Source organism: Solanum tuberosum, unplaced genomic scaffold, assembly GCF_000226075.1.
Source record: "Solanum tuberosum cultivar DM 1-3 516 R44 unplaced genomic scaffold, SolTub_3.0 scf00092, whole genome shotgun sequence".
Lineage (NCBI taxonomy): Eukaryota > Viridiplantae > Streptophyta > Magnoliopsida > Solanales > Solanaceae > Solanum > Solanum tuberosum.
This window is the reverse complement of record NW_006239019.1, coordinates 1372174-1398483: the sequence shown is the minus strand read 5'-3', so window position 1 is coordinate 1398483 and position 26310 is coordinate 1372174. Positions and strand designations below refer to the sequence as shown.

The following is a 26310-nucleotide window of genomic DNA, read 5'->3' as shown; positions in this document are numbered from 1 at the left end:
TAGTTTAGCAAAAAGTTTTTTAACAATATAATAAAAGTTTGTTTAATGTCTCTATAAGCATCTTCTTTTAGGTATTCAATTGAAACATTTACAAAGGCTCGAATATGCTATCAAATTTTGAGGAAAAAACTTATTTATATCATCCGTTAAAAATTTGGCTCATAGATGTCATTTTGTTTGAGAAAAAGGCTCATCTATGCCATTATTTGTTAGTTGAAATGATATAGATAGACCAAATTTTTAACGGATAGAATAGCAAAATCATCAATTACAAGGCTATGTTTGACTAAGTTTAAGAAAATTAAATATTTTATTAAACAAGAAGGTCTATTTGAGATAGGATAGAAGTTAATATGTGATGAAATCATAGACTTTGTTCCTAGTAAATATTGACTAATAAATATTAGTTAATTTTAATTTAAAATTTGATTACTTGGAAAAGGTTTAAATTATGTCATCGAACTTTGAGAAAAGATTTATTTATGCCCTTTGTTAAAAGTTTGGCTCATCTACGTCATTTTCGTTTGAAAAAAAGGTTCATTCGTGTCATTATTTGTTAACTGAAATGACATAAATGAGTCAAACTTTTAAGTGATGGAATGACAAAATCATCAATTATGTGACTCTTGCCATGATTCGTCATTGGAGTGGTAGAATCTCCAACGGAGACACCGGCAACTAATATGGTTACCTCACCGGCAATGGAGGGAGAAGAGTTAAGTCTTCATCACCTTTCACATCCATGTCAACCTCATAATCGAGGTTGTCATCGTTGTAGGATGGAGAAGAAGTAGAATCCTCATCACCATCCACAACGATGACAATCTCGATTATGATGTAGACATGGATGTGGAGGGTGATGACGACTCTAACTCTTCTCCCTCCATTGTAGGTGAGGTGACCATAGCGGTTGCCGGTGTCTCCACCAAAGATTCTGCCGCTCCAATGATGAATCATGGCAAGGGTCCTAGAATAGATGATTTCATCCGTTAAAAGTTATAGATAAGCCAAACTTTTAACAAAAAAGCATAAATAAGTCTTTTCTCAAAACTCAATTACATATTTAAATCTTTTCTTTTCCAAGTAATTAAATTTTAAATTAAAATTAACTAATATTTATTAGTCAATATTTATTAGGAGCAGTCTACGATTTCATCACATATTAATTAACTTCTATTTATCTCAATTAATCCTTTTGTTTATAAAATATTTAATTTTCTTAAACTTAGTCAACATAGCCTTTTAATTATGAGTGAAAAGTGAAGTAGGTGAGAGGAGACGATGCTCACCGGGTACCGGCTTACCAGGGAACCCAGTAAATGCTACCGGCTACAACGCGCCGATCTAGTGAATCATTCAACCAAAGTACCAAATTAAGTCTTGCACGAAACTAACTTAAAATTATTAACCAATAGTTTGTGACCGTCTGTCTTTACTCTTGGCCTAACCTCTTGCGCCGCACTCTGTTTACTACTTTTACCTTAGCCCACTGAACCCTAGAGCCCACACCCCCTAAAATCTCCTCCTCTTTCATCAGAAAAAAAAAGAAAAAAACATTGTTCTTTCCACCATGGATTCTGTACCAAATCGTCATCACCAGGCATCCTACGACAACCTCGATTATGAGGTTGATATGGAGCTGGAAGGTGATGAGGATTCTACCTCTTCCCCCTCCATCGCCGGTGAGGTGACCATAGCGGTCGCCGGCGTGTCCACAGGAGATTCCGGAGCTGGAATGATGAATCCGGGAAAACGCCCTAGGATTGACGACTTCGCCATTCCGGTCATTCTTCCCGGAGCGGTAAAGAAGCCATCTGCTGCTTTTGATGAGTCTCGCAAGCTTTTTCAGAGGCTTTGGACGGATGAGGATGAAATTGAGTTGTTGCGGGGATTTCTGGAGTACACCACCCAGCGTGGCCTGAACACTTCTTCCCCGCAGCACCATTACGATACCACCGCATTTTACGAGCAGATCAAGTCGAAATTCCAGCTGGATTTCAACAAAAACCAGCTTGTGGAGAAACTCCGCCGACTGAAGAAAAAGTACAGGACTGTGGTGAGCAAGATGGGATCTGGCAAGGACTTTGTTTTCAAAAGTGCTCATGATCAGGTAACTTTCGACATCTCTCACAGGATCTGGAGTACTGGAGGCTCTTATGCCCGCAGCAGCCCTGGAGGCTCTGTTGGTTTCTCCGCCCCACCGCTAGAAGATGGTGGTGTTGGATTGGGATTGGAGGATGATGAGGATGTTAACCCTAACCCTAATCCTGATTCAATTGTCCTTTATCATAGCCCTAAGTTTAATCTTAACTCTAACCCTAATGGAATTGCCATCAAAACTCCAAGATCACAGAAAAGGTCCCCAGTACCTTTAGAAGCTGTTAAAGTTGAGCATCAGCCTTATCAGCCACCTGGGGTCCGCATTAATGTGCAAATGCCGGCCACAAACTCCAACCCGGTGGCAGCTGCCCCTGCTGCACCACCAGTGTCTGGAGTTGCTGCACCACAGGTGTCTGGAGTTGCTGCACCACCGGTGGCTGGAGTTGCTGCATCAGCTCCCACCACGGTGGCTGCTTCTGTGCCGAACCTGATTGAGGAAACAGTGAGGAACTGTGTATCACCAATTTTCAAGGAGCTGGTGAACAATGTGGCCAATTTGAATGGGTCTGCTAGAGGGTTTGGGTTTGGCTTTGGAGGAATGGGGATGAGTCCAATCCCACTGGGGCTGGGGCAGGGGCTGGGACTGGGACTGGGGTTTGGGGGAGGTGCAATGAGCATGGAAATGATGGGGGATGAGAAATGGAGGAAGCAGCAAATGCTGGAGCTGGAGGTTTATTCGAAGAGGTTGGAATTGGTTCAGGATCAGGTGAAAGCACAATTGGAGGAGCTGAGATCAATGGGAAGTAACAATTGAAAATGTTGCTTTTCTAATGTATACAACTTATTGAAATAATTCTAGTTGATAATTTTACCCCAGGTTGTTAATGACAGTGGATGGTTTAGGTGGATGGTTTAGCTTTTGGTTGCTAAATAATGACTTCTAATTAGTTTTCAGTCAGCTGCTTGTTTGCAGACTTTGATGCAATATAGATGTTTCGTCTATTTTGTAAATAGAAATGGAAATGATAGAAAGACCAAAATGTTGGGTTAGTGTCATTCTTGATGTCTCTGATTTAAATGCTTGCTGCTCTGCATTTTCAACTGTCTGCCTTTTCCCAGGTTCATTTTCAAGAAAAAGTTGAGTTACTCTTTTTCTTTTTAACGATTGCTAAAAGTGCAGCAAACTTTATGTCTCTGCTGTAGCTTGTGGCTGATTCAACTCTGTGTTTGCAGATTCAGCAGAATCTATTGCTTCATAGTCTAACATTGTAAATTTTGGATCCGCTACTGTGTGTAGCCAACGCTTCAGTTTTCTTGAGAAACGTTAGGTACTGCATAATGAATTGATGTGGTATAGTCATATCATAATATATGAACGGTAAGAACTAGCATTCTTATTGGGACTATAACTCATAGGGGGAGAAAATAGATTTATGGATGGAATCAAATATGTAGTATTTACAGATAAAAGTATTCGGTTATTGGGGAAAAAACCAACATACTTCTAATGTCGAATCAGGATCAACTAGGATAGAAATAAAGTGTTGGGTCGAACTCTTCTTTGGTGTCAAGGCATTGACTTCCACAAGCTGATTTTTGTTGAAATCCAGCTGGAATTTGGACTTGATCTGCTTGTAAAATGCGGTCGTATCGTAATGGTGCTGCTGGGAAGAAGTGTTCAGGCCACGCTGGATGGTGTACTCCAGAAATCCTCGCAACAACTCAATTTCATCCTCATCAGTCCAAAGCCTCTGAAACAGCTTGCGAGACTCATCAAAAGCAGCAGATGGCTTCTTTACCGTTCCGGGTAGAATGACCGGAATGGCGAAGTCGTCAATTAGTTAAATGCTAATACAAGATAAACGATATGGATAAAAAAGGAAAAATTTGCACCAGGATTTCACTGATTAACGTAGTTTAATGAAGTGACTATATTCTAGTTAATCATTAAGTATTAATTAACACAAGTCTTGATTTGATGTTAAAGAAGCCATCTCGGATGTTCTACGTTATTGTTTTTGTATATAAAAAAGGCAGTGCAATGATACTTGTATGGTTTGCAGGAACAATATTTGTCTAAAACTTCTGTTTATTGATAATCAAAGAAGAATCATGCGTATATTTAACTGATATCCCCATGTTAAGTTCAACAGATAGATACAATTTCGGAAAATGTGTCTTAGAAATATTGTGTATTATTCAGAAAAAAAGCATTAATTAGTTTATTAACATCAGGATCAGTAATGAGATCAGATAGCAGTAGTTTTTCTTCTTCTCTCAATAAAGGGAGAACTTCGCTTTGGTCTTCTCAAATACTTGCTCGGCTATTAGGGCTCCTTTACCATCAGCCTTCTGGATCTCTAACTGAGCTTTCTGATAAAATCCAGTACCTCTGAGAGCGTCTGCAATGAAATCATCGAACCCAATGGCAATTGCAGCTTCAGCTTTGGCTCCATATACCAACCTCTGTGCAAACAACATAAGGTAGAAGTGTCAGCGTTGTTGAAACGACAAGGAGACACTTCAGTTTAAAAGAATAACATAATGGTAAAAAGAGTCTTATGGCATGAATGTATACCTTGATGCGTGATAGATGGATAGCACCAAAGCACATCGGACAGGGCTCACAAGAAGCATAGATCTCACAATCTGCAAGCTCAATTCGATTGAGCTTCTTACATGCCTGAAGATATGTTTAAATGGATGAGCAAGAGAGCAGGGGGAGTGAGATAAATACTTTTAACACAACTTGCAGTTCAATAAAATAGACAGAGAGAATTATGTATATATCACATGACAAGCTATACTTAACCATCCCTTCTTTGTCTACTAATGCATTTTCATAATTGACCCTCACAACTCAGAGCTACTTCATTAGTTCATCAGTATCTTATAATTAGTCACCTAACTATATTCTAACCTCAATAACTTCCCATTTGTTGATTAGAGAAATCTGATGCATCATATGATTTTTCAATCTATGCATCTCTAAAGGTATAAGATGAGAACTTCTTGACATCATTCCACTGCTCGCTAAGAGGAGATGTCACTTGATTTATCATACATTTGCTACTTAGGCGGTCGGTATTTAATTTTAAACAGAAAACTTACCTAATGGAGAGAGCATCATACAAGTATAGCAAACTTAAGACAACAAAACAAAGCTCATGAGAAGTAGCAAATCCCAGCATAAAACACATTCCTCCCCGCTTCATTGTTCACACTCCAAATAAACACCAGCAGGGAAGTTCATAAGTCAATTAGACAGGCAAACTGACAAAAAAATTCACATCATTGGGTCCCAGAAGTACATTGAATGGTATCAAATATGCTTGAAGAAAGAGAACCAGTGATAGGGAGGATATCTCAACCCAAAGTCATTTCACGGTTCCTTTATATGTGTTCATACCCAACACTCGTACTAAAGGCCACCATTGGAGAAGTTTGGGCTCTCTATAGTAACCGTATCACTGGACTTGTTTTTCATTTTCTTCTCCAACTAATTTTTCCCACAATCTGCTATATAAACTGATGTGTCCAACCAAAGAAACATAGGGGAAAAATAATGAGAATCCGTGAACTTTAATAGTTCTTTAGTCAAGGTGTGCGCAAGCTGCCCTGCACACCACCATTATCTAAGCAAACAAACAAAAACTTCAGCTGTTGTAATGCCACAACATATTGTCATAGAAGCTGGTGGGTGGGTGGGGAAATTTCCACCCCCATCCACCCACCCCACCACCCCACATCTTACTATGCTTGATATGCTACTAAAGGATGGGAAGTAGTAAGATCGGGAATCCTCACCATGAGAATCCCCTCCACCACCTCCAACCAAAAGACACAAGATATCTGAATAAAGGAGAAGGTTTAGGTAGGTTGAAAAACAAGCATAAAGATGGTCAATTTCTGAAGAATCCTCAAGGCAATGAATTCATTGGTAGTCCCGGCTAGAGAGGAATGATTTTAGAGGATTCATATAGTAGCAGTTGAAGGGATGTTTGGGAAGGCTATGGTAGACCTACCGAGCAATACTAATGGCTAACAGCAGTTATTGGTGAGAAAGTTGTTCTTTCCATTGCAATTCTGTCGTCCAGTAAATTCTGGCACCAAAATAGCACACAAGTTCCTTGTAACTTTTATCACCTTCAATCAATGGGTTAAGAAGTGGTTTCTCTGAACAAACATCCAGTTTGAGGAGGGGGAAAAGAGCCACAGAAACTTGAGAAGATCGAATTCTGAACATGCATTACAGAAATGACATGTGGGACACAATATAATCCCTCTATCACAACTTACCATCCTACATTCTGATTTAGTTTATCCAAGTATTGTGTCTGCATTCTTAAAAAGAATTGTGAAAGCTTTCTCCATACGTCAACTTCTCCTCCAAAATAAAAAAGAAGAGAAAAACTAAAACTTCTCCTCCAGTATCTAACAATAGAAGAGTACCATAAGACCCAAGCTTCTCACGAGATTAAGACTTTTTTCTTCACCATTAGTCTCCACTTCTATTTAAATACAACAAAACTGTGTCCAAATTAATTTTTAGATCTTTTATTATATACAAGGGAAGGAGATTACAAGGTGGGGAATTGAACCCCCAACCAATGAGGTGAACTTTAACCAACCAACTGGTCTACTAAAAATCCCCATCCAATCAATTTGGTTAACAAAATTTGGGACAGAGATATAATAGTTTGTTGCAGTGCAAGGATAGTAAGCTATAGAAGCATAACCATCCCAAGCTACTTTGTGAATTCCTAAATGGAAGAAGAATTGACAGCTAAACACATGTCTGTTAAATATTTTCTTCACTTTAGGTAGATAAACCTTGGATATAATGTCACATTGTAGCAATATAGATTCAGGAATAAAAATTCTTCAACGAGAGAAGATATTGACAGCTAAAACATGTCAGTTAAATAGATTCTTTAGTGTAGGGAGAAAAACCTTGGATAATGGATACAATGTCATGTTGTAGCAATATAAAATGAGGATAAAAAAAAGTTGGGCATATGAAGAGCATAACAGTGAACCCAATGATGTGTCCTAGAGGTCAATAAAGTGGGTTGAAAACCATGAGGTCGGTTCAAATTCTAGGGGAGGCAAAATCACAAAGATGGTTTCTTCCCATTTCTCCAAGCCTTGGTGGAGAAAGTGACCAGATAATTGTGTTGGTGGGAGGTAACAGGTACCCCTATGAAAGTAATTGAGCTGCGCACAAGATAGCCAAATACCACAGTCTATATTGCTTGGTTCTTCAATAATGTCAGCAGGCGTGTGTCAGATCCTTCAAAAGTAGTGTATTTATAGAGGATCCGACACAAATGCGACAAGATTTCTAAAGAGTCCGAACAACATAGACCACAGTTGTCAAAAAACAAAGTGCATAACAATATTTGTTGTGCCAGTCTTATAGAATGGCTCGATATGACAGAGGGTCATAATATTAGCACGAGCAGCCAATTGATTATACATGCCCAAGGATTAGGAGGCCTCCCAGGTAATGGGTAAACATGCTATAAATCTAGACTACTTCTAAGCTACTTCGACTAAGACTCGGAACAATAGTAAACAGAGTCATCAGACAATTGGACATGAAGAATGGATTGGAAAAACAACTCAAAAAGAAAAATGACAGTAGTCAACACCAACAACATGCTGCCTCCAGCATATTATTTCAAGCAGATCATCCTTTGAATCCACACGAATTAGCAAGAACCTCATTGTGCAGAACAAATCACAGAGTAGGAACACTAACCTCTCTTACTGCTGTGACCTCTGCATGAGCTGTAGGGTCAGTATGCTTCAAAACCATGTTATGGCAGCTAACAACTACTTCATTATTGCAAACAACAACTGCACCAAATGGGCCTCCATCTCCACATTCTACACCTTTGTAAGCTTCTTCGACCGCTTGTGTCAAGAATTTGTGGTCTCTGTCTCGTACAGCTGGTGGATATCCCAGAGGACAAAGTGAAGTTTAACATTTATTCTTTTTCTTTTTTCTTCTTAAAAACAAATTTAACATTTACTCAAATATGCATTGCCGATAAAAAGATTATATAAAACAGAAATCAAATAAAGTAAGGGCCATCTAGCTACATGTATGTCCATCTGATTTTAAATAAAATAGATAGTGAGAGTGCAAAAGGAAAAAAAGAGACCTTTTACTTAAAGCAAACAGTATTTAAGATGCAGAAAGGTATAGAGGATGAACAAAGACATATCTCAACAGCATATAACTAGAATTAAAGTCTTTCAATACGCCTAATGAAGGAGGAATACTAACAAACAAGTTTCATACTAATACAACTTGTAAGACACTGAGATCAAAGACTTTACAGGAATGGAGAAGTTTCATATTACCTTCTTGGTGACCAGCAAATGCAGAGGCTACTGAGATAGTTCCGTCCTTGGCTTCAACAACTGCTCAATGAAGACAAGAAGTTAGAAAAAAACTAGAACAACTTGACAAAAAAATTGTAAAACTGAAAATTCCCATGTGCTAAATACCAAAATAAGACTGCAGCAAGATGGGGTCTAACACTTGTCCACTATACCCAGTGTAGTCCAACACAGTGGGTCTGGGGAGGGTAGTTTGTACGCATATCTAACCTTTACCACTAACTCAGAACTTCTAGACAAAATAAAAAAGACTAATCATGCTGCCGTAGAGCTCATACACATGCAACACAATTCAGTAAAGCACTAGTAACACGCCATTGCAGGCTAGAAGTAGTAAACAACACGACTTGGTAGCGAAACAAGTTCAAATCAAAATACACCATGATCCCATGAACATAATTAGGAAGTCGAACAGCATGAATTCTGTAACTTTGTCAGGCACATCAAAACAAAAGGAACGGATCGCTATTCACAATTCAACTGATCCTAACTCCCAACTACAAAACGGTGAACTTTAATTCAGTCAACCCACAACCCCAGAAACCAGATCATGCCCAGATACCAACAACCAAACCCCATTAAGAAAAATAGATTGAAGATCCAAGATTGACCCACAAAACTGAATAACACATACAATGGTGGGAAAACAAAAAAGAACCCCATATTAATCAAAATTCTACCCAGAAAAAGCAACAAAAAACCATCATCACACACTTGAGAATATTCCAAGAAAGATATAAATACCATAAATATCACTTACCATTTGCTTCTTCCATAGTGAATCGAATTTCAGACGCAAAGAACAACAATTTGGACAAATGGATACTGTTTGAAAAAGGGTAAAAAATGGGTTAGTTGTTAGGGAAGGGAAGGAGGAGAGTTCTATATATACACACATATACAGATAGGACTAAACGTGTAAACTTGGAAAGTCAAAAATGAACCACGTATTATATTTCATATATTCTATTTTAAGGGCGTGACGTAGTGATCAATTAGGTCAAAAAGTCACAACGTTTTAAATTCAAATATTAGAAAACCTAATATTATTAGGTAATTTTGTTTTTTAAAATCTATTTATCATAGTCTTATAAATAAAATTATTTTTTAAATATTAGTTGAGGTACGTAAAAATTGAACCGAACGTTGAAGTAAAAATTCAAGAAGGAGAGCTAGTGATTGGCCGAAGAGAAAAAAAAATTGAAAGTTTGTAGAGAAGACGCAAGAAGGATCTTTTTAATTGGATTGTCTCCTATAAAAGAAAATACAACTAAAAAGCGGTGGATGTGACCAAAATATATTGGACTCTTTTATTAGTAGTTATTTACGTGGGTAACATGCTTTTCTTCCTTGTTGTCTCCTCTGTTTTTTTTTCTTTTTTCTTTTTGTCATCTATAATTATAAATTATATTTGAGTTGAACTAATTTAAATTCATATTTTTAAAAGATAAAGTATTCTGGTGATTGTTCTTTTGTTATTTTTTCTGTGAATTTAAGTATTTGTTTTTTGGTTGATTCCTAAAAGAGTCTCTCTTTTTTTCTCTATTTTTAAATAAGTTTTTAACTTATAATATTTTATCAAAGATCACAAAATTTAAAAATATTATCTTTCATTTAAAATTATAAGATTTAAAAATATCTTTTTATATTTTGAATTTTGTGCTCGCTCAAATGAAGACATTATGGATATAAATTTACTTTGGGAAAAGGATCAATATAAATGGAGAAAAATTTAAGGAGAAAAATCAAGCAATTTTGAATAGGTATATGTGCAAATTTGGACATAAAATAAAGAATAGGTATATATGCAAATTTGGACATAAACTAAAATGAGGGATAGATACAAGTCATACAACAAAAATACACGTATTAACAAGATTGTCAAGTAGAGAAACAAGAAAAGAAAAGAGAGTTGTCAATAACTTAACCTATGGAAAAAACAAGATTGAGAAAAAAAAGGATATATATATATAGAAAAAACAAGATTGAGAAAAAAAGGGATATATATATATAATTCTCATCAACGTGAAGAATCAATTTCTTATTCTCTTGATAAAATATAAGTTAAGATAGTCATTCAAATAAACAAGTTATTTAAAATTCTCCTTTTAAAATTCAACATATGATTTTATTTGTGCTAGAAAAGAAAATTCTTTTTCTTTTACTCTAAGCTCAAAATGTATTAGTAATTAATAATATTACAAGATTCATTTAAACTAATTAAGTTAATTTTAATGCTTTAACTTTACTTTTTCTTTAAATATAGCGATTCAGTTGTACAAAGAAACGTGTTATTCTTCAATATCTTTTTTAAGTGATAATAATTACACCTATGAAGTGGGAAAAGACGATAAGATTGAGCATAAAATAATAGGTATAGATAGAATTCCAGCAATACTGGCTGCTCCATGTGAAGGTTTTTTAATTTTTTTAATGACTATAATGTTCGAATCAGTTTTTATACACCTCAATTAATTTATGAGATACTTATCTCCACCTACCGAGAATAGCATTATTATTATACTAGGATCAAAGAAAAATGATTCCCAAGATTAGATACCATCTCTATTAGTCCATGTGGAGTCTTACAACTGAGTAATTACTACAATGTTTAAAAGTAACAAAGCAGATATCATAGCACTTAACCTTTCCTCTTCATTTGTAGACTTAGTTGAACAGACACATTGAGTCATCAAATCCACCTATCGCTACATGTTAAAATTTAGGTTTAATATTCAATTTAAATACTCAAATTAGGCCTTCCCAAACACACCTCAATTTCTAATAAAGTGATTCAATTAGAAACTCTCAATTCAGATTTTTAAAAACCTTTTGCGCGTGTTTCCGGTCACCTATCAAAAAAAAATATTTAATCACATAATACATTTTCTAATTTAATTATACACAGCAACCTTAAGTAAAAAATATATGGGGTTTAACGATTTCTTGCAAGAAATACTTATGATTAAAAAAGTATCTAATTAAAACACTTCATTAGCAGTTGAAGTGTCCAATTAAAAATAAAATATCATGATACATTTTAGGAACAGATTATATATCAAGCCTAAAATTTACGAGGAAAAATTCTACAACAAGTTTGTAACATATCAAATCTCAATTCTTACAGAAAAAAACCAAAATATTCCTACTCGAACAAGAAGTCCTATAGTATACTTAATGGCCCATATATAGCTTTCATATGGAATATCTATCAAAGTTATAAAAAAGAGGGCGCATTCACACTAGATTCTAACCCTAATATTTCTGCTACTCGTAAAAGGATACAAATAATTTCTAAGGCATTATTAGTTATACTAACTGCATAAGGCCAGAGCCACACTGTACTCGCCACACCTACCGGAGAAACAACCTTCTGAAAATTAGGGACTGAAATATCTTTTAACACTTAAAGAGTTGATAAAAACAAACTTCCACTGCAGATAAGAACTCTACTAGAATAACAGTAACAAGTAACACTAACTAATGACAACTCTCAAGTACTCTTTAACCTTTCCACAAGACATTCCTAACGGAAAACAAAACTGAATTGCCTCAAGTCAGACAAAATCAACAGTAAGTTATGGCTCACACAATGCCAAAAGAAAAATACGAAGGTCACCCAAAGAATCCCAAAATGAGATTTTTGTTTGCACAAGACTCATTTCTTCTTAGCATCACCAGCCTTGGTCTGCATCAAACAAAAAATAACAAACCAACTTGGTGAAAAACACAACAATACAGACAAAGATAGCAAGAAACTAAAACAGTAATGATGACGCACCTTCTTTACACCGCGGACCTTCTTGGCTCTGTTCTTCCTTTCCTTCATTTGTTTCCTAGACTTCTCAACCTTGGTGTCAAGCCCATTCTACAATACAAAAGCATTGAACTAATTATAAGAATCCAAGTAGCTAAGGTGTAGCAGCAAGGACTTGCAATAACATGCAAGAGCATAAGATTCTGTGCATGTTAGCAGGCTGTAGAAGCCACATTCCTCTTTTATTAGAAAAAAGGAACATGCACCCAGTTACATGATCCAAGATAGAGAAAAACTTAATAAACCAAATCTGCCTTCTTCATATTCAGTTTTCTACAAGTTGGACAAAACATTGATGTAGTTCTCTTCAGATCATTTGTCCCTATTGACTTACCTTAAAACTATCTGATTGGTTTCACTATATGAAGGATTTCAACATCATATTTAATTCACATGGAAGCAACTTAACTACTTAAACTTCAAACCAAAATTGGAATCAACAAAATAACAGAGCAATTTGATATTGCCAGTGATTTTAGAAAGTTTTCTTTTCCTGCTTTTGCAGTGTGTCCAGAGAAAAAGATAATGTGTAGACAGTTTTAAAAGAATTGAAGTACAGTGCAACAATCAATCAACATAGTTGATGAGAAATAGAAGTTAAAATGGTCATTGTACATGGACAAGCTCAGAGTGGATCCTTAGGTTAGTGAAGTCATAAGTCTATTATGTTCAGTAAACTCATTTAAGTGTTGTATACATTCTAGGAATATCTTTATAACCTTTAGAAGATAGTTACTTTACCCCTAAACCTCTCATACAAGTCGACTAGATTCCTTACCGCTGTCTCAAACAAACAAATTCAAGCTTCAACTATAACAAATTAGAATTCATAAGTCTATCATGTACACTAAACTCATTTAAGTGATGTATACATTAGAGGAAAAACATAAGGAGCCACAAAAGCATCTTTCTTTTAGGAGTTCATCAACAACATTAAAGCAGACATGAAACGAAACATACTACAGAGCAGCCAATCTCAGGCATACAAAATCTAAAGGCTAAAAGTTTAAGAGAATAACTTACCCTGATGAGCCTATACTTTGGCTCATACTTCTTGGCATTCTCAACGGAATCATAAATCAAACCAAATCCTGTTGATTTCCCACCTCCAAAATGTGTACGAAACTTGGAAACAAAAATAGCATTTGTGTCCTTTCTGTTTATTTTTATATATAGGTTTTCTAAATGAAAGTTTAAATTCTTTTACAGATTTTGGATGTTGAAAATTTGCAGAAACTCGATGTTAAACAACATGTAGATTGGCCATTTTTTGTTGGGAAGGTGAAGGCAACTTTGGATTATATATAGTTTAAGGATAGTATATAATTTTTTTGCTAAGGATTCATGATCACAATATTGCTACTAGCTTAGTGAGATGACTTATATTCACCTTATTTTGTAATTACATTATATATTATATATGAAAGTGACAACTTTATATTGATGATCATATTTTCTAGGTGCAAATTATATGTGATCTAAGGACTAGATTGTTAGTCCTTATTCCTTTGGGTAGGAAATTTTAAATGGTTGTGAAATGATTTATGGACCACCTTCAAAATGGTCCCGAAATGATTTAGGGACCAGCTTAAAAGTTTTCGTAAATTGGACGAGCTACAAATTGGTCGCAACTCATTTACGGACCAGTTTCAAACTGGTCGAAAATTGATTTATAGACCAGCTTCAAGCTGGTCACAAACTGATTTACAGACCAGCTTAGAAGTCGTCCTAAAATAATTATGGACCAGTTAGAAACTAGTCACAAATGATTTAACGACCACAATTTCAATTTCAATAAGTGCGAATAGGTACCAGATATATGGTCCCTAAAAGTATTTTAAGGACCAGTGATATACTAGTTGCGAAAAAGAATCAGCGACCAGCCCGATAATCTCGTCTCTAAAGGTCCTTAGTGACTAGGCCTATAAGGACAAGTGTAACTGGTCGCTATTGCGAAACTTGAAAACAAAAATAGCATTGGTGTCCTTCACCTCATACATCCTAGCCAACTTCTCCTTCAGCTCAGCCTTCATAGATGGAATAAACATTAATTAGCCACATTCCAACAGGTCCTCCCCATCACGAAACTAAAAGAAAACACACAAGAAACATCATCAAAATCAAATGCATACCTTTGAGACATTGGCTCTTCCAGGATGAAGTACATCAATAATCTGCAAAAAAAAATAGAAGCATTTATCATCATCACATTTGATCCATTCCATAGGAAGTAGCAATACTAACTACTACATTGCCTCGATCCAAAACTAGCTAGGTGAGCATAAATCTTTACTATCAATTACTCTATAGTTCCACCTGTCGAATTCGTTTATCCAACATTTCCAGTAAAAAAACATTTAGGGGTTTCTCAACATTTTCTAATATCATACAAATCACGATTCACGACCCAGTGCAAGCGTACCAAATTGACCAAACTTTAAACATGGATTATTTATAGCAATGCACCATCTCGAAATTTGATGATTAACTCATCGATTCCAAAGAAAACAAATGCAAGATTATATCTTTTACTAGTTTAAGACCTAACTCAGATCTTAAAGGGGATTGGACTAAAAAAAATGATAAATTAGTAGATAATCGGGAAAAAAATGGGCAAAGCTTACGAATTGCTTCCTGGCGAGAAGCCTGTTGGTCATGAACTTGCGGGTACGAATAGTGACTGCCTTGTCCGCCATGGTTAGCTGCTTCTTACGGCAAGGAGTGAGGCAGAAAAAGACACTCACAAGGCAGTAGCGAAATATGCAGCGAGAGAGGAAGAAGAAGATCTAAAACCCTAGATTATATATATAGTAGGATAAACAACCCTAATTTTTGTTATTGGGCGTCATGGTCCGGGTCGACTTCTTTCTGGGTCTTCAATCTAATTTTTATTTCGAAATCATTCATTAATTTTGATTGTATTATTTTTACTAATTATTAATTCATCTATTTCCTTTAAATAAATACCCCACTAGAAACATTTTAGTTTCATTTTATAGTACCATGAACTATGAAATTATTTAGTAAACTTTAATTTAATTATAAAATAACTTTTAGGCCTTTTTTCAAAAAAATTATCAAAATTTCAAATTTATTCTATGTTTAAATTAAATGCAACTTCAATTTTAAAATAGGTTTTTTTTTATTTCACCCAAATCATACACTAATGCCTACTTCATTTGGCCCATTAAAATATGGATATTTATAGCAACACTATACTGATAAAATAATTAGAAATAATAGTGGGCAAAAAAACTCAAAATAAACTTTTTAGTACTCATCACAGATATAAGTAAGATAAAAAAAATAATTAAATGTCATCTTCTGATTGCAAAAAATCAAAAGGAGTAATTTTTTTGGAAAAAGAAAAGAAATGAGTAGAACACAAATAAAAGAAAATACAATTTGTATCCTATGGGATCGTTTGGTATTGAATAAGAAGCAAATAATTCATATATTAATTTTTCTATAACTTAAACGACGTTTGACAGGTAGATAGAAAATAAGTTATTTTTATATAAAATTAATATGAGTCGTAACTAATACATGTATAAGTTATGAGGGAGTCTATATATTATTTTATGTGTGATAGAATATGCAATAACTAATCTCCTCATTAAATAATACTATTTAATTATGTTCAACAGTAATTATCCACTATTAATCTAACACACATATTAAAAAGTAGTAAATAATAGAAGTAATTGAGTATGGCACACTCCCTACATTACTAACACTGATACATGCATAACTCTAACTAACTATCAACCATTATTCCTAAGTTAATTGAGCATTGACACACTCCCTAAAAAAACATATTTTGAAAAAATTAAAGGTTATTTTTAACTTATTCTTATAGAAAAGGTAAAGTAATAAAAAAAAAAACCTCATAAAATAATAATAAAATCTCCATAATTCACTCTGGTTCAAAAGAATATGTCATTAGGAGCGCCACTCCCAAAATTTATTTTGCTCTAACGTGGATCTCGAACACAAATATTTTTTTTTAAAAAAAATTTGCATACATTAGTCGCATTCGGATGCGAATTTGCAATCGGACAATCTGATCCATAGTGTAAACTGAAAACGACCGACCATCGAAAGAAGATGAGGTTCTCTCGTTGAGACCCTCCCAACCCCAAACACGTTTCTCTTTAACTCACCATTCTTTCTTCTTTCCTGGTCCACATCCAGATTTCCTCCTTATGGTTACCATTCCACACTTCTCTTTCAACCCACAATAATATCTAATTCTAACTCCCAACAACACAAATTATCTCTTAGTTTTACCTTCCTTGCAATTCAAAACAATTGCCACCCCCTTTTGAGAGAGAGCTCAATCATGGCTGCTGCACCCTTCTTGCTTGAATCAAACCTTAAATGGAACCCTTTGTTGTATACTCCAAACCCAATACAGTATACCCGTTTAATCCATTATCAAAAGCTTACACCTTCAAAATTCTCCAAACCCTCTAAGCTGACCGTCAAATGTTTCAGCAAGAATCATAAAAATGTCTGCTTTAATGATGGAAATGGGTTGGAAATGAAGAATAAAGAAAACCCATTTGAGATAGTTGTCAAAAGTGTCATGAAAGCTCTCAAAGCGTTGCAGAAGCCAGCTGTAGCGGCTGTATTGGTGGGGTTGTTGTTGATGTATGATCCGAATTCAGCATTGGCTGCTTCTGGTGGGAGGATAGGTGGCAAGTCCTTCTCGTCGTCGCGGAGCTCGTCTCCGTCGAGGGGGTATTCTATGAGGACAGCAGAGCCTAGATTTTCGTATTCAGCTCCGTATTATGCGCCCTCCCCTTTTGGGTTTAGTGGGGGCGGTGTTTATGTAGGTCCAGCTGTTGGTTTTGGGTCAAGTGCGTTTCTGGTTATGATGGGCTTTGCTGCGTTTATTATGGTTTCTGGGTTTCTCTCTGATCGGTCTGAGGGCAGTGTACTTACTGCTACTGACAAAACTAGTGTGCTCAAGCTACAGGTAATATACTGATACATAAAGGCCTCGTTATTTTTTTAACCACAAATTGAATGTAGCAGTGTCAGGTAAACATTATTGTACTAGCCACATAGGTTACTTTGAGGTTTGCTTTGTTTGGTTGGTTATAGCTTAAGTGAGCTTATTAATTATTCTTGCCAAGTTTAGTGGTCAAAGTTGGTTGCTTAAGTTCTTGACATTTGGCCTATCGGTCAGTTTACTTGTCTGTGCAATGACTTCATCCATCAAATAAGTTGGATTGAGATAGTGAAGTTGTTTTGAGCTTAAGGTTGCTCTGAAATTCTATGGAGAAATTCGGGGAATTAGCAATTAGCCTAGGAATTCTGCATTGGGAAGTTTATTGGTTACGTTATTAATGATATAATGTTAATAGTCAATGAAGTTGAAAAATATGTATCTGCAATTGTTGCTAGTATGCTGGCCTTTACCAAATTTGAAGACTTTACCATGTGTTGAGACCCTCCCATTCCCTATTCTCTCAGATATCAGTTTCAGATGGAATAAAGTAAATCCACAGCCCATAAGGATGTGGATGTATCATCTCTGCTTGGACATGATTTTAGTGCTCCTAATTTTGATAAATCTGCATGGACTTAAATATACATCTGGTTGTTTCCCTTTTTTAAATATTGTGATTAATTTAACTATGGATAATCTGTTCTAAATGCTGTGAAGTTCAATAGAAGTGTTTGCATCATCTGTCTCATTCTTTCCATGCTTTGTGTAATATAGCTATGGATAATCTTTTCTAAATGCTTTGGTGTTTACCTGCAATTGTCAAATTATCTTAATAGCAGGCTTATTTTCTGAAATGCTTCTACGTTGGTGTGTAAGATAGATTGTCCATCACCATTCTCTGATAGAATTCCTAGAATTTGCTCGTGCATGCTGCATCCTATTGGCCATAAGTCCTCTTGGTATTGAACCCCTTATAGTTTTTGATACTTTTCTCCCTTCATTCTGATTGATAAGTGGATGTAATTTGAAAGTTGTATCTGATACCATAGATATAGGGATCACTCTAGTCTGATTTTTATATTCTAATAAATAGTACTGTTTATGGTCACCTAGTTAGTACTCAGATGTGATGAAAATTATAAAATCTAGAATGAACCATCTTAGAAAAGTTCTTTGTAGCCCTTCCTTGTTTTTTTTGTGCAGTCATGCTATCTATTGTATTTGTTGATTGCTAAATTTCTTCCTTCCACTCGTGGCTGTTGTTGACACACTAAATATCAAGCTGTACATAAGCCATTCCTTGAAATTGTGCATTCTGAAACTGATCGTGAATCTGTTGACCATATCTTTACTTCCAATTGCTACAATATCCTCAATTGAGTTGAGTCGATTGAATGAAAAATTTAGATGTTAGACACTTAAAATTTTAGTAGGGGACTGAAAGAAAAAACTGCAAACAAGGTTGACTTTTTCACAGATAGTACAAGGGTTTGAGTGTGAAGAAGTGATATCATGGAACATCTGCATTCTGACCTGATTCAGTGTATCTACTGTTTACTTTCCCCAGCCATTGCTTATGATAGCTTAGGTTCTATTGATTCAGTGTGCATCACTCTTGTAATAGTGCTCTGTTATTTCCATTTTTAGAAATTTTGTTTGCCTTGCATTTGCATTGTGCTTACAATTTCTTTTCTACTGTTTCACTGCCTTTTTTCTCCTCTCTCTGAAGGTTGGATTGTTGGGGTTGGGTAGATCACTTCAAAAGGATCTCAACCGGATTGCTGAAGTGGCAGATACATCCACACCAGAGGGTTTAAGCTTCGTCCTGACAGGTAAAGATAGTTTTGTGGTGATCTACTAGACTATAGTATGTGCGCAAATATAGGAGTGATGACTAATTTGCATCTTCATGCTATCAACATTATAAAATTTCTTATTGTTGAAGAAAGTTGTCACTGTTACTTCTGTTCAAGGGTTGTCTCTGTTTGTATCCTTTATGTGTGCTACTTGCACCTTCTATCTCTTGTAATTACTTCTAGTCCAGCTATCTCACAATTCGTATTTTAAAACACTTATCTTGGGGATATATATATGGACCAAGCATAGACATCTGAAGTATTTGTATGTATGCAACAATCCCTTCTAGTTTCACCTCAACTTCATTCTTTTTAGGCGGACTAAACTCACAGTTTATGTATTTTATCTTTATTATCCTTATCCTCGAACCCGCAGTCATGGGAAACACCTTTGTGTCCCTCCACGGTTCTGTAGTGACGGCTTTTTCTTACATATCCTTTATACCATTTGCTTCAGCCTTTTTTTTCTTGTTAACAATGAAAAAGTCCTTTTGTTCCTTGTTTAAATGGCCTACGCCTACTAATCTAAAGACTAAAAATTTGCATATGGTTTTCTATTGTTGATCTGTGTGGAATTATTTCTTCTTACATTGATTGATTTATTGATTTAGGATTTTCATTGTTGCAGAGACGACACTAGCTTTGCTTCGGCACCCTGGTTATTGCATATCAGCTTATTCATCTGTGAGTGAACGCAATTCTTTTATATGCTTTCTGATGTCTGGTTATGTGCTATTAGAAAGTGGCAAAATAATGAACCTTTGTCCTTTTTTGCCAGGATCATGATCCAAAATTTACAATAACATTAATTTTCTTTGTTCTCTGATTTTTGCTCTTGATTTGATTGAGTCAGACATGAATTTATGATATTTTACTTCTTAAACCAGCTAAAATCCATAAGACATTTTAAAGTGAAGTTTAGGACCTCTGTTTGACTTCAGTTTGCCTTTTCACTTCTATACTCTCTCCATTTAAAAAATGAATGAGTGGATTCTTTGTACAACGGTTAGTTATAGGCCTCAGTTTTGACAACAATTCTTAGTTTTTGAAAAATAAAAAATTCTTAATTAGAAATTAAAGGAAAAGTACTATATGTCACAAATACGGAAAAGTTATTTAAAAAAAGGTTTGACTCCTCATATAGTAATGGTGTCATGCATTCTTCTATGTGCTACCAAGTCCAATAAAGCCTTGGTATATTGTTGTGGAGCTCAAAATTTGATAAAGAACAACGAGACTTGTGCACCCTCTTGTTTCTTAATGGATACCCTTTACTGGACTCTTTCTGTCTCCTAGTCCTTCTCTCCTTTCTGTGGAAGAGATACTAAAAACCTCTCATACTCATTTAACTGCTAAAAAGCCATGTCCATGTCCTTAATTTGCATGAGGAGGTTCTTTCAATGTACAAATGTCAAAATCCTGTCAGCTAATTCAAACCAGAAGTAAAGTCAGCAAAGAATATCCAGGTCACAACACTAAATGAGTGACTTTTTTACTTATTTACTTTGATTCTGATGATATAACTACTTTTTTTTGCTACAAACAGAAATAAAATAATTAACTTTGATCCGAAGGTAAAAAGGCATGGACCTTATACGTAAACTTCCATATCACCATACTTGGTGTTCATTAAAACTGAAGTGAAAACTAAATATTTATGAAGTTCAACCTCTTATTTTATTTTTAAGTGAGCCACTGAATATAATAACTTCCTTTGGGCCTTATTGCCTTAATTTTATAACAAGTAATTATCAGATGTTTTCTCCTGATGGAGCGGGGTTTTACCATGTGTGTACCCAAAGGGTAGCGGCTGCGGGTTTCCCTTGTCATCAAAAAAAGAAGAAGATGTTTTCTCCTGATGAACTTTGAACACTAAGAAACATCTATAAGTCTCAGGATTCTAGATGAACTAAAAACCTAATGAGTTAGAAGTATGCTATAGTTGGCTAGGTAGAATAAAGTTCCTTACTCTGTTAGTCTCTGGACAGATAAATTCAGTAGTCAACTCAAAATTTGGGAGAAACTATGATATTGTGAAAGTCTGAAAGAGCTCCTAATTATTTCATCTACAGCCATTGATTCTATCAGAAGTCAATTTGTATCCATCTCTTGCATCTTTGTGAAACATTGTAAACATGATTGGGTCCTTCTAGTTTCATCATATCGGTGCTTTGTTTCTTCAGAGAATCCTTCTGCTGAACACAATTGTGATACATTTATTAGAATTCACGGTACTTAAATCCCTCTCTTTTCTGGTTGCAATTTTTTGCTTTGGTTGCATACCTAGTGAAAAAGAATCATAATCCTTATATGAACAGTTCTCATCAGCACTTCCATAATGCTTTTTTTTTTTTTTGCTATACATCAATAAAATACTTACTTTAACCGATAAAAAGAATCCTTATATGAAATAGCTTTTATAATCCCCATGACTTCGTATTTACAGTGCTTCATCTTAATTTTAGATCTTAACTGATCGTTGCTATAATTTGGGTAATATTGGTAATAGTAAGTCGCTGTTTCTTTCATGATCTTTATTTTTTGGGCCAAACATCATATATTAGGAGAGTCTTCAGTCTGTTTTTTTTTTTTTTTTGCTGTTGTGTTTTGTTGTTGTCTTTCTCCTCTATTGCATTTTCACACCAATTCATATCAGGGAAGTTTCTCAAATTTTGTCATCCTGCTGAGTATATTAGGTGTGTCTGTCGTGCAGGTTGATGTCAAGAGGAGCATGGAGGAAGGCGAGAATCGATTCAATCAACTTTCCATTGAGGAACGTGGTAAATTTGATGAAGAGACACTTGTGAATGTTAACAACATCAGAAGGAAAAGCTCTACTAGCCAGAGGGCAAGTGGATTTAGCAATGAATACATAGTGGTAAGGATGGCCTTGTATAGCCCTTTTTTAGTTTGAATTTGTAGGCCGAATTGTGGGAACGTGAAGGCCTGCTTTGATTTTTTTTTGATAACCGAGAAATCCGTCTGTGACCTGCCCTTTGGACCAATCATAGCCTTCTAAACTCGGTGGATAATGGGCCCGCCCCTCTACCCTTCTCCACTTAAATACCGGGCTTCGCTTTGCATGGTGTGGGGCTTGAACCTGCAACCTAAGGCCTGCTTTGATTTTTGAGGCCTCTCTTAGTTTCATTAGGGAAAGCTTTTCTAAGCGTGGAACCTTATCCCTATAAAAAGCCTTTCTGAATGTTGGAAGGTCTTATATTAGTGTGTTGTTGGTTTAAGTCTATAGGCTAAGTTTCGAGAGCCCCACAACACCATCCCTGAGCCCCCCAAAGGTAGATTGCCAATCAAATAAGTCAGATAATAAAAAGGTGTGTTATAAGATTTTCTGTATAGGCATTTCTGAATTGGACAGAGATATAGATCTTTAACCTTATCTATTGTGATCTCTTTGTTCCTTTAATATGGCTGGTTCTTTCACTCTTCCAGTCTTCATCATCAGTGCATGTACACTTTCCAATTTATCTTGTTAGATGTTGCATGAAGATTATACTCATTTCTTTGCTTGGTGAGAACTATTTTAAGAGATTAGATTATATTCTAGAGCATGTATACTTGCAATGTGTCTATTGTTCTATTCTTTAGTTGCTGTATCGTTACCATTTTCTCCGGGAGTCAATTTTCGCCATTGGATTTATACTTGATACAGTAATGATCCCCATCTGTTGCATGATAATCATTCTTTTCTTCGTATGCAATTTCAGGTTACAATCTTGGTAGCTGCTGAAGGTGTTTATAAATTGCCTACTATTAACGGAAGTGGAGACTTGAAAGAAGCGTTGCAAAAGATTGCTTCTATTCCTTCCAGTAGAACACTGGTAAGTGAGCGAAATGGTCATCAAGAAGCAACAAGTTTTATACCACTTCTAGCTTTTAATTTTGTGACATTTACTTGTTGCAGGCAGTTGAGATTCTATGGACTCCACAGAACGAAAACGACACATTATCAGAACGAGAACTTCTTGAGGATTACCCTCTCTTGCGACCTCTGTAAGAAATCTGGGACTTTCTTAAAGATTATAGTTATACAAGCTCCTATCAACCCCTTTTTGTTATCTCCATGTATATATATATATATATATATATATATATAACTCATAGAGCATCGACAATCCTTGTATAAGAATGAGGGTAAATCGTCAAATTGTGTATATAAAAAGCCTGGATTCTCTCTTAAGTGAAAATAACATCTTCTTTCAGGTTCTAAAAAGTGATAATTGATATCAATTGACCAACATAACCTTTTTTTTTTTTTTTTTGGGGGGGTAATTAATTATGGAAGAAGATGTGCCGTCACATAAGAATTATTTCATTGTTTTCCCTTTCTCAGTTTTGAACTATGAATCTTGAAATTACATTATTTTTGGATAATGTAATATTTTTAAGATGTCACATCCTAGTTGTGGATTTGCCAGGTAACATGAGATGGGTCATATTAGAAATGGGATTCTTTAAATCAAAATAAGATTTGAGATTTTCTACTCGGGTCCGGTCCCAATTTATGTGATGTAGTTTAACTGAGTACCGAGTTTAAAAAATATGGGGAAAACATTACATTGTTCCAAAATTATTCTTAATGTGTCATCGGTGCATATATAAAAAAAAATAAGCATCTAGAGGTTTCGATTTAGAGTTTTGGGTATGAAAAAAAAATCTTTGATAGAGATTGCTTTTAACTGAATGGGCTTTATGCAGTACGAGTTCAAATTACTTGGGCTCTAATATGAGTATGGGATACCGAATGAAAAATAAATACCGACTTTTGTTGACAAAAAGCTATTGTGAAGTGTTGAAAGCTTTGTTACAAAAATTATTGTCAATCTTCTATTAAGAATTTAACTTTACATCAATTGCCGATAAAATACAAATTCCAAGACTTAATTTTAAGAATCACCAAACTCTTTCTTCAAATATTAAATCTACATGTATAAGAACGTACCGGCTAATAAACGTATGAGATTAATTTTTTTTACTAATTATATCAAATATTATTATATTAATCATAGCAAGTACAGGAATGTAGAAACACTGAAATAAAATAAACTAAAAACAAAAATAAACATCTCAATAATGTAAATATAAACTTTCTAGGGTTTTCACCAATATTTCCTTCACATTTCAATTATGAGGACGAAGCTCCATTTTTCAATTCATTCAAGCGATTCTGCATGTTAAAATTAGTAGTATCCATCCAAGCTTCAAACTTGGTTACTTCATATGCATTAAGTTGCTCAATCGACTCCCACCAACCTCTCTTTCTAGCTTCAATCACGTCATCATATGATTTTTTCTTAGTAATTGCAATGTCTTCTATGATATCAAGTTCATCAAGCCTGTTTTTGAGTTCATTCACTTTATCTCGGTTACCAGCCGTGATCAGAAGAGCACTTTCACTGAATTCCATATCGAAATTCTGAAAACGAGAAACAACAGCATCAACATTTGGATGAAAAAATGAGAAAGGATTACCTTTAGGAGAAAAATATATCATTCCAATGTCGACATCGCATTCAAAAACGAGATCGCTAGCTTTTTTGTGTAAACTTAGACGACGCTTTGAAAAGCTAGCATATAGGTCATCTTGTTTTTCTATTTTTTTCATTGGTATCTTTTGGCGTCCTCTACTCTTCTTATTCTCCATGACTAACTTTATTAGCAAAATAGTTTAAAAATTATTGATGAAATCTTTTATGAGAAATGATACTTGAAAGAAGGGAGATGTCACAACTATTTATATACATAAAAAAATTCATTGCATTAATTATCTTTCCATATTATATGGGAAAGTGATCTTTTCATCATAGTAAAAATAGGGAATACAATTAATTTTATGCTTAATATAGCATACCAAAATCTAGACTAATTTTAAGTTAAATTGGTAAATAAAATAAAATAAAAACTTTTAAGGTAAATCATTAAATAAAATAAAATTTACAATTTTAAGTTAAATCAATTAATAGAATGAAATCTATACATCATTAAATAAAATGAAATCTAAACTTTTAAGGTAAATCAATAAATAAAATGAAATGTAAACTTTTAAGGTAATCATTAAATATTTTACTATATTTATCAATTTTATCAAGTTAAGACGAGCAAATATAAATATAATTTGAAGGAACACAAAATCATACCAATTTTTTAAAAATTTTATAGATTAGTGTTTGGGTATTTTATTTTATTTTCATGTCTAAGATTTTCTTGATTATAACAGCATAATGAAATTGTCAATGTAGACAAATATTTCGATTTAATACGAAACTTCAACATGTGTTGTTATACTTTCAGAATATATGATCCACATTTTAATTTAAGAAGAATAATTGAATGATATTATTGTTGTATATTGCAAATGTTTAAAATAATCTATACTTGTTGAGTATTTTGTATGTATTTTTTCCTAAATAGGCATAGAGTTTAATATTTTTAAAATGGGAAAATTGTACATAATGGCAAACTATTAATTCAAATTAAATGGTATAATCACACTTTGATTTAATTGTATCATGTAGCAAACTGTTTGTCAGCGCCTCTCTCCCTCAAACTCTCGCTCGCCACTCTCCTCTCTCGCTCACTCCCTCTGTGCTCGCCTCTCTCGCTTTATACAACAGAAGTGTATAAATTGTGTTTCTGTTTGTATAAAGCGAGAGAAAATTGTATATACACATGCAAATACATATATATTCGTCCTATACACTTATAATTATACAATAAAAATATTCCCCTGCCTAGTTTTATGTTTGTATAATGTATAATTTATGTTTGTTCTCTCACTCGCCTCTCTCACTTTATACAAAAACGCAAATGTATCAAATGCGTGAAAATTGTATATATACATATATTTTCGTTCCCCTCTCCCAGATCTCGCTCTCTCACTCGCCTCTCTCACTTTATACAAAAACGCAAATATATATTTGCTATGGAGCGCAATTATGCAAACTTTGCTATAGCATACAAATATGAATTTTGTGTTTGCTATATGTGAAAGTTGCTCTAAGAAGAATAATATATATGCATTACTTTATTTATATTTTTATCATGTAGAGAGGTTATTTTTTATAGGGAATATTGTATATAATAGCAAACTATTAATTCAAATTAAATGGTATAATCACACTTTGATTTAATTGTGTCCTGTAGCAAACTGTTTG

The 26310-nt window shown here is 34.6% G+C and overlaps 5 protein-coding genes across 6 annotated transcripts; 2 read left to right on the top strand and 3 right to left on the bottom strand.

The window, feature by feature from the left end:
• The first annotated feature begins 1413 nt into the window (after positions 1–1413).
• LOC102600805 (uncharacterized) lies at positions 1414–3194 on the top strand. Of its 2 annotated transcripts, XM_015308930.1 has the most exons (2): positions 1414–2495; positions 2544–3194. In XM_015308930.1, exons 1-2 carry the CDS (start codon positions 1571–1573, stop codon positions 2912–2914), a joined length of 1296 nt encoding a protein of 431 aa, XP_015164416.1. In that variant the 5' UTR covers positions 1414–1570; the 3' UTR covers positions 2915–3194. The 2 variants fall into 2 exon arrangements, with proteins under 2 accessions (XP_015164416.1, XP_006347802.1); XM_006347740.2 differs by having other exon boundaries at positions 1415–3194.
• Positions 3195–4171: 977 nt separating this feature from the next.
• On the bottom strand, positions 4172–9355 carry LOC102600480 (tRNA(adenine(34)) deaminase, chloroplastic-like). The gene is given in 5 exon segments (NM_001287933.1): positions 4172–4566; positions 4679–4783; positions 7865–8055; positions 8473–8532; positions 9272–9355. Coding segments are annotated over 5 exon segments (561 nt in total). The 5' UTR covers positions 9288–9355; the 3' UTR covers positions 4172–4377.
• Positions 9356–11882: 2527 nt separating this feature from the next.
• Positions 11883–15118, bottom strand: LOC102600146 (40S ribosomal protein S24-1). The gene is made up of 6 exons (XM_015308928.1): positions 14953–15118; positions 14461–14502; positions 14281–14355; positions 13352–13447; positions 12293–12379; positions 11883–12199 (listed from the first exon to the last, which is right to left on the bottom strand). Exons 1-6 carry the CDS (start codon positions 15022–15024, stop codon positions 12170–12172), a joined length of 402 nt encoding a protein of 133 aa, XP_015164414.1. The 5' UTR covers positions 15025–15118; the 3' UTR covers positions 11883–12169.
• A 1256-nt stretch (positions 15119–16374) lies between these two features.
• LOC102599811 (uncharacterized) lies at positions 16375–23343 on the top strand. The gene is made up of 6 exons (XM_006347737.2): positions 16375–17309; positions 19015–19117; positions 19770–19825; positions 21855–22019; positions 22864–22977; positions 23061–23343. The coding sequence occupies exons 1-6, from the start codon at positions 16671–16673 to the stop codon at positions 23151–23153; spliced, it is 1170 nt and encodes a 389-aa protein (XP_006347799.1). The 5' UTR covers positions 16375–16670; the 3' UTR covers positions 23154–23343.
• Positions 23344–24281: 938 nt separating this feature from the next.
• Positions 24282–24800, bottom strand: LOC107060701 (agamous-like MADS-box protein AGL29). The gene has a single exon (XM_015308887.1). It carries the CDS (start codon positions 24798–24800, stop codon positions 24282–24284), a length of 519 nt encoding a protein of 172 aa, XP_015164373.1.
• Between the last annotated feature and the right edge of the window lie 1510 nt (positions 24801–26310).